This window comes from Dendropsophus ebraccatus, chromosome 5 (assembly GCF_027789765.1).
Source record: "Dendropsophus ebraccatus isolate aDenEbr1 chromosome 5, aDenEbr1.pat, whole genome shotgun sequence".
Taxonomy (NCBI): Eukaryota; Metazoa; Chordata; class Amphibia; order Anura; family Hylidae; genus Dendropsophus; species Dendropsophus ebraccatus.
The window spans coordinates 102,629,241-102,642,764 of NC_091458.1; the positions used below are offsets into that span (position 1 = coordinate 102,629,241).

At 36.9% G+C, this 13,524-nt stretch overlaps 1 protein-coding gene across 1 annotated transcript in view; it reads right to left on the minus strand.

Moving 5' to 3' along the window:
• Positions 1–3,875: 3,875 nt before the first annotated feature.
• Positions 3,876–13,524, minus strand: part of GABRA5 (gamma-aminobutyric acid type A receptor subunit alpha5) — a 122,495-nt gene continuing 112,846 nt past the window's right edge. The window contains exons 8-9 of the mRNA XM_069972389.1: positions 6,952–7,163; positions 3,876–4,322 (exon numbers count right to left, since the gene is read on the minus strand). Coding sequence (XP_069828490.1) covers positions 3,996–4,322; positions 6,952–7,163 — 539 coding nt within the window. The 3' untranslated portion in view covers positions 3,876–3,995. The remainder of the gene's footprint in view (positions 4,323–6,951; positions 7,164–13,524) is intronic.

Here is a 13,524-nt window from a genome sequence, read left to right on the forward strand (position 1 = left end):
ACATGCGAACTTGCTTATACACTGACGCATTTAACTCGACACTCTAATTGACTTAACATAGCTCCCTGACACAATTGTTGCGCCAAGGATCATGTTAACCCTGGCTACATCTGTACCTGTAGGCGAAGAGATGTAGATTCCATCGATGATGTTATCTTATCTTCTTCCATGGCACTGTTTTACGCACTGTCCCACACACTCATTGTCTCGTTTATTGCCTCCTATTTATGCATATTTCATAATAACGATCATTATTGTACAAATGACGAACATCATTATAAAATAGTGGCTGCTATTTGGTCTCAGAATGCCAGAAAAAGATTTTGTGGAATTGTAGCCTAAATCTGCCACTGCATAGGTTCTGTTCGCATTGCATTAATTATTATTTTTTTTTTTTTTTGTGAACCATTACACCAATAAAAAATATGAAACACCAAAATTAATGAAATCACAAGTCGTCTTTATTATACAGCATGGTTCAGATTGATGAAAAGATAAATAAAGTCTAATTTTATATGAGTTATTAAAGTTAGTGAAGCAATAAAGTCTTCTATAGTGTACAGAGCATACATTGAGCTTGATATATTTGACACTGTATGAATATTTAAAAACAATGTTAAAAGAGAAGTCTTTGTTTCTTTAATATAAAGAATTACTGATTTTGACTATTCATTCTATTTGAGATACAAGAAATATACAATAGCTGAACTTTTGGATTTCAATGTTTTGCAGTCGTCATATTCTTATTATGAGCACTTCTAATTTAAGATAACATGACAATAGACTGAAATTAGGAGCGAAGGACATTCCTTCCACACTAAATATTTGCCAGAATTTTGAAATTATTCAAAAAAATTCCATGATGTTACTTTGTACAGCTTTGTTCTTAGCTGACCCTGTTAAACACTGTTGATCATGTATTCTTAAAATGCTAATTTTACTATCTATATGGAAAAGCAATACTGTATTGAAGAATGGACTAAGTAGATAACTGAAAGCACTTTCCTACTCTACAGTCACTGATTCATATTAACACTGCTGCTGTTAATAACAATATATAATAGAGAGAATGGGCCTGAAGATTACCCGGCCCCATGCACATCACTTTTCAGGATTATATATTAAATATATCGAAATATAGGCTTGACTTAGTCTACTAGTGATTATATTTGGCATATTTATAAAACGTACTATTATTTAATTAATTTATTTTCTCTAGTTTAGTTCACTTTTGAGTATTCTAAACTAGACAGCCATGTAGTCACTAGTATACTAAGTTTAGTCTACTAAAGTGGATATGTCAGCCATGTCTATGGTTTAGTGTAGATCAGAATACCTTCTTGCTGATATCCCAACAAATATTTTGAACAAAACCTAAACCGTGATGGGAATAGGGTCATGTCAACTGAACAACAAACTACAATTTTGTTACAGTTAATGGGGCAGTATGGTTATCTTAATAAATTCTATTACCATATTAACAAATTCATTGGTTAACTCAATAAACTCCCTATGACTGTCCCTATGACTACATTGAAAACATAGCAAAGAAATATCACTTGTCTGTCAATAATCTGCACTAGAAGCAATAAAATAATAAAAGTTCCTTATAGATAACATTAAAAAGTATAAAAATAGAGGCGAGAAACAAGCCATTTCACACAATGTATTAATTTCATTAACAACGGACGCTCTTTGAAAAACTGTTGTTAAGGAAATTAATACAATCCCATTGATTTCAGCCGTTGTTTACTGCAGCTGCAGAAAGTAATTGACAAGTCTCACACTGCGTTTTTGCAATCCGTTTAACGGATCCGTTTTTTAACGGTCAAAAAAGTAGTGTCAACAGTACTTTATTGTGCGTAAAAAAAAATGCATCCGTTTTAATACGTTTTTTTAAAAATGGAAGTCAATGGAAAAATGGATCAAAAACGGATGCACACAAATGCATCCGTTTTTTGCAATCCGTCTTTTGCAACAAACGGATCAGTTAAACGGATGCTGAAAACGCAGAGTGAACCTAGCCTTACCACTTAAATGTAGAGGGATGACCCACTCTAAATTAAATTAGTATTATATAACATTGAACCAAAATATGTTAATGTCATCATAACACATTTTCTTATATATATGTATACAAGATTTACCTCTATTTTCCTAATATACTTGCTTAAAGGTATAGTAATATCCTTTTTGTTCAGGACAGCACACCATTCCTCTAGTCTACAACATACAGTGTATAGTTGGTAAAATGACAGCTGTCTTTTCACTACAAGGGGGGGCCAAACTTTATATAGCTTAATAGGCAAGCAGGTACAGTATACATTTATTTTCTGAAAGATCCCCTAGTAGGGAAAGATGCGTGGGCTGAAACAGGCAACAATGCTCTGCACCAAAGAAACAAAGCATTGTAGCATCAAAAGCTTTCTAAGTATATGGAGCCCCAAGTACGACACTGATTCTCCATACAGAGATTCTGCTAGTGGGGAGTCTTTTTGTCTCCTTAGTCATGTTTCAAGGTCCTTTAAAGACAGGTTTTTTTCCATTTGGAAAAGAGCTATTTTGCAAGTATTTTAGGAAAACGCTCCAAATTCTGTAATTGTAGGCACATAAAAGGCCATTGAAATTCTCAGCAGCATTCATACTTTTGCTGGTTTCTTTTTACCTTAAAGCAGTGTGGGAGCTTAGATGACAGTTATACAGTTAGAACAAAGCTGTTGGGTGACATAAATTCTAGAATGTGTGTAACAGAGTTTGAAAGCAACCTTAGATATAAGTATTTTCAAGATTACTCTTTACTTAGATATGCACTGTAGAAAGTTAAAATACACTCGAATAAAGCAAATTAAGAATAACGTGAGATTTGGTTTAAAAAGTATATCATGCATGAATGTCAGAATGTAGAAATTAGTTTAACAACTGCTCTAAATCATTGTGATTACACTGTGTATGTGGTATACACATTCAAGTTATTGTTGCATTTAGATTAGCATAGTGTTCAGTGCTGAATTAGTACAAATGGTCTATGCTTGAGTACAAAATGTTCAAACTGATGAAACTGTTGATTTTAGAGAAGCAAACTAATGCATATACCTGTAGCTTTGTTCTCTTGGCTACAAAGTAACTATTGATATATTGCACATTAACATAATAATAAACAGCAGTTGGAATACTAAAGTGAAATATACATTGGTTGTCCTCAATCTAAGCCAAGACATTCATTGCATAAAGATTAGAAAGATTATATTTACTGGTTATGGTCTCTTTACAGTGATAAATATACGTATATATATATATATATATATATATATATATATATATACACTCACTGATGCTATTCTGCTTACATGCAGTGCGCTAGTTACAAAAGACCTATTGTTGCGCTCTCCTATCACCAAAATACTGTATCAATAAAAAATATGGCACATACATTACCTACTTTGTTTTAAAATAATATATTACAGCAGATTACATTGCCACAAAGAGGTGACATTTTACAATGAAACTTGTATAACCGATCAAAATATACTCTATAAACTTATGGAACTACTAACTGTTAAGAAAAGTGTTCAATCCACTGTGGCATGATACCCCATGGTTATCCTAATAAAACTAGTTATGTACTGTTCTTAAATATTAGTTAAGGATACTAAATATGGCTTAAGACCTAAAAGTTCACAGAAATTCCCTAACAACTTTCTCCATAAGTTTACGTTAATCCTATAACTGATACGTGATAAAGTCTCATGTCTAGAAAAAAGTAGATACAATATATAGATAATACGTTACATGATTTTCATCAAGTCTCAACATAAATAGTACAGATTTTTGGCCTCAGAATCTTTTTTTTTTTTTTTATGCGGTATGACATTCATATGATCAGATGGAGACATTGACTATTCATGCCAAGCAAATTGAAAAAAAAAAGGTCCTTTAAAAATGTCCTGGACCTACTGTAATACTTTCATTGGTATAGTCAGGTGCAAATATATGGCTCAGATGTGTATTGGCAATACTTGAGATGATTTGGACGAGGCTGCCCCTTTGATGACAGGTTCCCTGTTCAAGTAAGTTGCCCAATACACTAAGTTGAACGTTCCAAACATGACAGGGAAAACTATTCGAGACATTTTGTCAATTTTGCTGACACTGTTGTAAGTTTTTTTGTTTTCTGGACACTTGTCCTCAACTTTCATATGCAAAGAAGCAGGATTTGCGATCACAGATGAAGTAAGGTCTTTGGAAATGTTGGGTGTGTAGGTAATTCTTCCTCCACCATAGGTATTTATGGGCTTTCTTCCAAGAGATTCTTGCTCTTTTTTCTGTAAGTTGGAGGAAAATTGAAAATACTAAACCAAAATGCACATTAAACAGCATAGGTAAGATGTATTTCCACTGTATTATTTAATCCTTGCTGTAGTATCAACATTTTATTGGTAAAGAGGTACAGTACTTTCTGTATACCATTACATGAAGGATACTCTGTTAGGCCATATAATAAGCTGCTAGGCATATAATAACCAGGAGGTATTGGCATAGAATAAAAAGTTGTCTTTTTTCCACTACACTCTATACATGAGGGGCAACATGTGATGTAAATAGAAATCACTTGGTAGATGTAAGAAGTGTGCTAGCTTGACTACTATATCCACCGTAATAATATTAATAATGATTCCAATATGGTAAGTGTTCAGTGTACCTATTGGGGGAGATTTATCAAAGGGTGTAAAATTTAGACTGGTGCAAACTGCCCACAGCAACCAATCACAGCTCAGCTTTCCTTTCAGCACTGCCTAAAGCTGAGCTGTGATTGGCTGCTGTGAGTAGTTTGCACCAGTCTAAATTTTACACCCTTTGATAAATCTCCCCCATTGTGTCCAAGCAGATAGTAATGATGGTATCCATCCCTTATATTACTCTCAAACTATAAAATGCAAGTAGGTAAGTTGTTTTACTCTGCTGTAAGTGTCCTGAAATCCATGAATGTCGACGAGTTACGGTTTTGTTGCAGTAAGCCTGGTCGTTCCATCCAATGATTGGTCTCTGAAGTTAGTCCATCAGGAATGCAAGGAGGCATGCCCCGGTTTTTGGTGTGTACTCAACTTGACATGTTTCGGAGATGTCTATCTCGTTTCTTAAGAGGACTGTCTCTGATATGTGGTGAGAAAATGTTGCCTCTTTCTGGAACCTGTAACTATTCTGACACTTTGCAAAGGAACTTTTCCTTTCCTTTTTGGCAAATCAAATAAATGCCACCAGCCGAGGCATTCCTGATGGACTAACTATCGAAAGCACACAAGGAGATCACGCGCAAGAAGGAACTACCAGGCACACTGCAACAAAACTGCAAATCAGCGACATTCAGAACACTTACAGAAGAGGTAAGTGAAGCAACTTACCTACTTGCATTTCATCGTTTGAGAGTGCTATAAGGGAAAAATACCATCATTACTATCTTCTTGGACACAACAGGTACACCGCACACTTACTGGATTGGAATTGTCATCATTACCATTATAATGTTGAGTATTTTTTTCTTCGCATGCTGCTCCTCATGTATAGAATGTAAAGTGCAGAATAAGACAACTTTTTATTCAATCTTTAATTGCATATATTGTGGTTTGCAGGACACAAGTTTTAAGTGTGCTGCTAACTAGTCCCATAGACACTGACAACATCGCTGGGTCTACAATATAAATACATAGGTGTTGACATAGCACAACATAGTGTGCCTTTGTTAAATCTCGGTCTTAGACATACCAGAAGCTTGTGGGAGTGATGTGTCTTTTTATAAACATGTCTAGGGAATCTTAAACATAATGGGGGGGTAGGAAGTATTATAAGCCATCACATGACACATATTTTTTTATGCTGTAGGTCACTATAAAGAAGGTAATTCACGCAATAAATTTTAAGGCTATGTTCTAACACAGTAAAATAAAAGCAAAGTATGCCAGTAAAACAGGCATGGATGACGGCTGATTTTGAATCTAATAATGTGAAAAATATTTTGTGTGCTCAGTTTTTCGGGAAACTTTATGTAGTAGATTAATAGATTACGGATGCATTTTATACCTTACTGTCACATTTTGCTTTTATTTTTGCTTCTGATTGCTTTTAGGGTAAGTTCACACTAAGCAAATGTCAATTCTTCAAGCGGAGGAAAGCAACGGAGAGCAGAAGCATGCAAGCACTCCCATGGACAAACAGGGTCACACCGAGGCAGGCGGAATTCTGCCACATTTGCTCAGTGTGAACAAACCTTTATGGTAGAAACTCCTATTTGAAAACATAATTTTGTCAAAAATAAATAAGTAAATAAATGAATAAATAACCAATGTAAAACAAAGCTGAAATTATATGCTGTTTTTTGTTGTTGTTTGTTTTAAATACATGCACTGCAGGCATACTTGTTGAGTAGTTAGGTACAGTATTTGGAAGTAATAACCTCTTGGCAGACAATGGTACAGACAATAAAGAATAATGTTATATATGGTCCTTACTGTTTTCTAGTATTTTCTATTCATGATGTCTGCCCATAATTGAAGATATTAAAAATACACTTTAAATATATTATTTTTTCCTTTAAGATTTTGCGCACTTGCTTTTACATTACTACTCAGAAATTAATGCATGTAAAACACCAGGGAAGACTCCACCTGGAGCAGAATCATTAGAATCTATTCTTTACTGCAGTCCTGCAGATAAATATGCCTTTCAATTTGTTCAGTGCTAACATTGTACATTTTCCAAATAGTTCAGTTTTCATGAAGTATGTCTCTAAACATTATGAATAATTTAAGCATAAGCATAGGCAAAGTGTAAGTATGGGCTTTCAAGAAATCATCTGCAACCATCACACATTTATCCATGAGTTTTCCCATAAGTAATCCTTCTATAGCTAAAGATATGGACACACTCATGTTTATAACTTTAAAGTAAAATAAGCACCTTTATTTTTGCTGCTTCGAGGGCTTTCTTTCCATCCCAGGCCCAGCTTCTTTTGGTAAAGTAGTTGACAGTCGCAAATTCAATAAGTGCAGAAAAAACAAAGGCATAGCACACAGCTATAAACCAGTCCATAGCAGTGGCATAGGCAACCTTTGGCAGTGAGTTCCGAGCACTTATACTTAATGTTGTCATGGTGAGCACTGTTGTAACACCTTTGAATAGAAGTAGCAGACATTCAGTTGTCTTTTAAACGTTTAGTTTAAATCATAAGCTATGTAACAATAATGAAAAGCAAAACAAATTTAAACAAAAGGTAAAACCTGCAGGTGGTAAAGAGTATAAAACATACAGACAATAAATATGATTTGGTAAAGACAAAGAAATATCAAATCCATGAATTAAAGCAGTTATAAAACATTTCACACAGGTTTGAGAGAAATTAAAAATGTAGATTCAGGCCCTGGAGGGTCTTTATAGTGATATTTCAATTCAGCTAGTTGAGGTCCTGAATTAATCACTCCTATCTATAAAAAATGTTGTACTGCTGGAGCAACACCACCAGCGGTCTGATCTATGGTACATATACCCATGATAGAAAGCAAAACATATGTAGGTCATTTTCTCAGTAAATATAGGTAGGTATCACTTAGAGTAAGAATAAGAAAATAATAGAAAGACATATTTTTTAATTTTTTTTTTTTTTTATTTCTGTAACCTGTTAGGGAAAATGTAATGAACATCCAAACACTATTAGTTTTTTTTATGTTTTTTTTTCTTTACATTTGTTCAACCCTTTTCACTTCAGCTATACATTTTTAAATGTTCAAACTGCCAATGTCCCATGCAGTTTCAATGTATATATACTGCATGATCCTAATGTGGATGAGGTTTTAGTCTATGTTCCCACAGCGTAAGAGACTGGCAGTTCTCTAAAAAGATCAGTACCGGCCGGATGATCTTTCGGGCCGCAGAGTTCATCCGCGTCCGCACCTGCATCAAAACACTCCACTGCACACTATGGAGCGAGCGACACAGTGTGCACTGACATGGTTTTCTGCGGCTGCTATTCACTGAGTAGCGGCCGCAGAAAACTGACATGTCCCGCTAGGGATCCCGGCCGGACCGTATACCATGTGTATACGCTGCAGCCGGTAACCCAAAGACTGCAATGCAACGTATATTCCCGTAATAATCACGGCCGTTGTACAACGGCCGTGATTTTACGGAAATATACATTGTGTGAACATAGCCTTAATGTGTGTGGCACTGCTGTCAGATCACCAATCTGCCTTTAGAGTCTCCCAGAGGCAGAATAGCATTGACCAGTATGATCTTATGTTTGCTTATAAAAGTGACTTAAAAGGTGTAAAAAAATGTATTTATACAATATTACAAAGGTTGTCCCCTGATAAAAGTTAAAATCACCGCTTCCCATTTTACAAATAAAAATATGTAACGTAAATAAATAAACTGAACATATTTTGTATCATACCATGAGGAATTGTCTGATCTATTAAAACATAACAATATTTTTCCTGAACAATGAACAGTGTAAATGAAAAGAGGAAAAACACACCTGGGTTGCTTTAAAAAAAAATATTGATCTCAGAATTATTATTATTATTTTTTTGTAGAAAAAGATTAAAAATACCAAAATAGTAACCAATAAAAGTTATAGATCATGGCACAAAAACAAATAACCCCCAAAAAGCCCCATCGATGGAAAAAAAAGAAAAAAATTATGACGCTTAGAAGGCTTAAGTGTGACCTGGACATTCAAGCATTAATGACCTTTGGTCATAAAGGTGTTAATACAGGTAAGTAATTTATAATATAACTTTTTAAAAATATGTATGTAATATATATATTTTTAATTGAGTGGCATCTGTAAGAGGAGACATGGCCCTCTGTTGTCACTGGTTGTGTTGGGAAATGCAGGGCTGCACAGTTACATATTGTTAGCACTGCTCCTGTAATTACAGTTAATTACCACTTGCTCTACTATATAGTGCTGTGACTGTAGCTTGACTGCCTATTTTAATGCTACCATACATTAAAATAGACATCAGGGAATGCTTGGTATCATTGATATGTAACTGTTCCAGGACCAGGACTTAAAGCGTAATTGTCATTTTTTTTTTTATTGCAGAAATCAATAGTATAAGCGATTTTTAAGAAACTCTGTAATAGGTTTCATCAGCCAAAAAAGCCTCCTTCTGTACTCAAGAAGCAATCTCCCCAGCCTCCCCCCCTGACTTCTTATCTGTGCATTATCAGGCAAACACGTCTTCATTACAGAGAAGCCAGTGAAGACGGGCTCTGCTCTCTCCATTGTAAGCCTATGAAGGGGGGAGGGGCTGAGGGAGATGAGGGAGCAGGAAGAGGTAACATGAAGGTCAGCTGTTTGTAGATTCTCTGGGCACCTAAGACGCTGGATTCAGGTGTCAGAAAGGTCAGTGCTTATCTATGAACTTACTGAGAGAAGATTGCAGGGTGTTGTGCTTTGCGGGACTGTTCCGTGCTCAGTCACTCCTAACAGCCCCTCCCCTTTCCATAGCCACATAATGGAGACAGAAATCCTGCTTCTTCTGCAGTGAGGGGGGAGGCTGGGAGATTGCTTTTTCAGTACAGAAGGAAACTCTTTTAGTACATAAAACCTATTACAGAGTTTCTTAAAATCGCTTGTACTGTTGATATTTAATGTTTTCAGAAAAATGACCCTGAAATGACAGTTACACTTTGGGCAGCCCTGCAGTTCCCCACACATCCATTGGTGGCAGCTTAAGGGACATGTCATACCTTATTGCTGCCACTCAATGTAAAAAAATAAGTAACTCGGAAGCTATTGAAACTCGAGTATCTCAAGAGGGACAGCCCACTCAGCCAATCACTGGCCGTGGTTCTGTCTCTCAGTCAGTGATTGCTTGAGTGGGCTGGAGGCAGCTGAAAACACAGAAAAGGACACCAGGGAAGTGCAGACAGGTATGTATAGGTTTGGTTTGCAAAGTTTGCACATTTTTGTAAAAATGTGCTTATCTCTAATTAGTAGACACTTATATTAGATAATTTGTCACATACGACATTGTGGCTTATTTTTGGCCATCAGTAGTGTACGTAGATTAGCAATGATAAAAGGAAACCTTCATTAAGGTGTTATTAGGCTTTATTAAAATAGAAGGGCCTGATTGTTTCCACTTTTACTCCCTTTCCATGTTCCTTAGGCCTATTCCCCATCTTTTTTTATATCAATAGTTAAAACTGGCACCTTAGAAGATTATAACATACTAAGTGATTGCCCTTACTTCTCCCCTCCTGTGGCTTGCATGTGGGTACAACATAAAGACCTACTACAGCCTGCAAGAGTGAAACATCTCTGTCCAGGCAGCAGGTACAGCAAGAGAGCTCAAGTGTTTACTGACACCACTCAGTACTGTAAGTCCCCAGTCTCCCTCACTTACCTGGTGAACTGTAGAAGGAAGCTTCCTAAGCTGCTGCCTGCCTGTGTTCTGTATAGACAGGAGGATACACAACCTGCAGGGAACTCGTGTTTTGATCCGTTTCTCCAGATAATCTCTTGAGACTCCTGGTCACCTTGTGCCCTCCTGCTCACTCACAGAGTGAGTGAGAAACCTTGTGTTTCTCTTTGCACCCATATAGTTCCTACCCACTTAGTTTCTCCTCTTACTTCCAAAGGAGAACACCTATTTCTTCCCCAAAACCTCTCCACAGAGCCCCATGCTGCGGGTCACTGCATGTCAGTGAAAGACATTGGATAGCAGAGTGGCTTTTCTTTCCTATTCTCTTAAAAAAATCGAGGCACCTTACTGCAATGTATTCAGTCTTAAGATTGGCATATAAAATGCTAGTCTTTAATAAATTCCCTCTGTGATATGTAATTAAACAACACATTTTGGTCCTAAATGCTCCATAGTTAGAGACATACATTATGTTTTAACTAAGAAGGTAACAATATAATTAATATGCCCTTTTCACACACATACAAATCCAAATAATTCCAGTTACTGAAAATAGCAACCTGAATGTAGCTACATGCAGCCTGGCCTACAGTTAATTACCACAATGGAACAAGCTCATACAAGTTATACCATTTATTTGAATATAAAAAGAACAAGTACAGTGATGGAAAACTTTGCCATAATAGAAATCATGACAGCAATGTCAAATTTTAAATGAAATCTAAATCCCTTGTTGCTTGAACCTTTAAAAAAAAGGAATTGAACTTTACTTAAACGTACAGTATTCTTTGGTCTCGGACTACCATGTTATTTATGACTTCCAAGTGACCTACAGTATATTATTGTATAAAACAAGCCGGGAAATGCATATTTTTTCATTTATTTTGTTTCTGATGTGATGAAATCTGTCACTCAATAAAATTGAAAGGTTGGTCTGCATTTGGAAGTGCTCTGATTGCTCTGAACAGTTGTGTGTGACACTCTGAGGTCTCTTTGTAAGCTTTTAGTTAGAGAGCATGACAGCATGGTGGCTCAGTGGTTAGCACTGTAGCCTTGCAGTGCTGGAGTCCTGGGGTCAAATCCCACCAAGGGCAACATCTGCAAAGAGTTTGTATGTTCTCTCCGTGTTTCCTCACACACCCAAAAACATACAGATAGGTGAAGCGCTGCGGAATCTGTGTGCGCTATACAAATAATAAAAACATTATTATTAGAGCGAATTTACAGTATAAATGAAGTGAAGTGCTACATTAGCTCAGCTTATCAGCCAGCTGCCTTTAAACTCCGTGTCACTCTCCTCTGGGTGCCTGGAAAAGCTGGATCCAGTGCTGAGAAACTAAGGAAGAACAGGAGTAGAGGAGCAGCACAGAGTTCAAGAGACAGCCCCTGATAAGCCGACTGCCGAGCTAATGAAGTGCTGTACTGTAAATTCGCTCATCTCTCTTTTAAAGCCAATACAGCATTGATAATATCACCATATATACCTTTATGTAAGTAGAAGGTAGTGGGCCTTAATACAAATAATCTATTATTCTACGTAGAATATTGTTAAATGGCAAGGTTAAGATGTTGAGACATAAAGAAAAACAGACAAAGACATTTTTCCCCAAGTGGAGGGCTGAAGTGCACTTTGGGAGTGCTAGAGGTAGAGAGGGCTGGGTGACTGCTGGGGAAAAGGAAGTGGGGATTTTTGTTTTGTTTTTGTTCTTGGTTTTACATATTTGCAGTTGGTGATATTATTATATAACATGATCTGAGACCGATGTGCCAGTAGGACTACATGTCTACATGACTACAACGCCATACGCCAGGTGTTTTTATGAATGTAATTGGACTTTCACTTAGGCCAAAGACGAAGGCATCCAGCAACAATCCCGGGACTATTCGTGGATAGGATTATCTGCTGTTTTAGAGATGTGTCATTCTCCTAAGGAATAGGATTATTATTATATATGCCTATAATGTAATGGGCTATTATTGTTACTACTGTTGGCAACAATATGGGGACGCAACACTATTTGTCCTGCTGTCTACTGAAAAAAATAAACACATGTTTAAAAAAAAATACACTGCATTGTCCGTTGTTTTATGCTTTGTAAAATAAATAGATATATATTGTCATGATCGCGCCTGAAAAGGCATCAGTGCCACCCTCTGCGGTGAAGATCCGACCTCTGCGCCAAAGACTGCGCTTTTGGCCATGATCCGTTCCTTGTTTTACTGTATTTTCTGCTTGTGTCTTCGGTGGTCCGGTCCATGTTTTCTTAGTTCTCCCTGCACCTTCCTTGCTGTGGTCTGTTCACTAATTGTGTCTGCTGTGTTGTGATTGACAGGTCTCTTCTCCTCTGGTTTTCTGTTATTCTCTGGTGTGTTTCTTCTACTTAGCCTATCAGCTTGGAGTCCGGCACTTCTGATCCCTTATACCTGTGCCTCTCCCTTCACTCAGGACTCTTGATAGTTTTGCAGCTTGTCTGTCTGCTAGATCCCTGCCTTTGTGATTTCGTCTGTATTCCTAGTTCCTGATCCCTTTGCTTGTTTCTTGCCTTTGTCTTTTGGTTTCAGTGTTCTCCTTAGTCCTCAGTTTACCTTGTTTAGTGCTCAGTTCTTCTTGCTTTATCTCTGGCTTTGGCTTCACTGTTCTGGCTTTGGCTTCACCGTTACCTGGTTGCATCTCTGGCTTTCGTCCTCCGTTCGTTTGGTCCTCTGTTCCTTGGTGCTTTATTGGTCCTGTCCTTCTGTGTGTCTGTGACTTTGCTTTGTCTGCTGTCATTGTACCTTGTTCGTCTGTACTGTGTCTTGTCTGTGTTCACACTTATTTGAGTGCAGGGATCGTCGCCCAGTTGCGGACTGGTTGTTTAGGACCTGCACTGCAAGTAGATAGGGAGAATGTGGGGGGTCTTAGCTATAGGGCCCACTTGTCCTATGTGTCTTTGTTCCCGGGGGCCCTGACATATATATATATATATATATATATATATATATACATATATATATATATATATATATAGTCCTAAACTTATACTTTTTTGAGGTAAAATACTTGAAAGGTTTTGATTCACAAACAGTGTTACTGAGCGAAGCAATAACTTTTTGACAA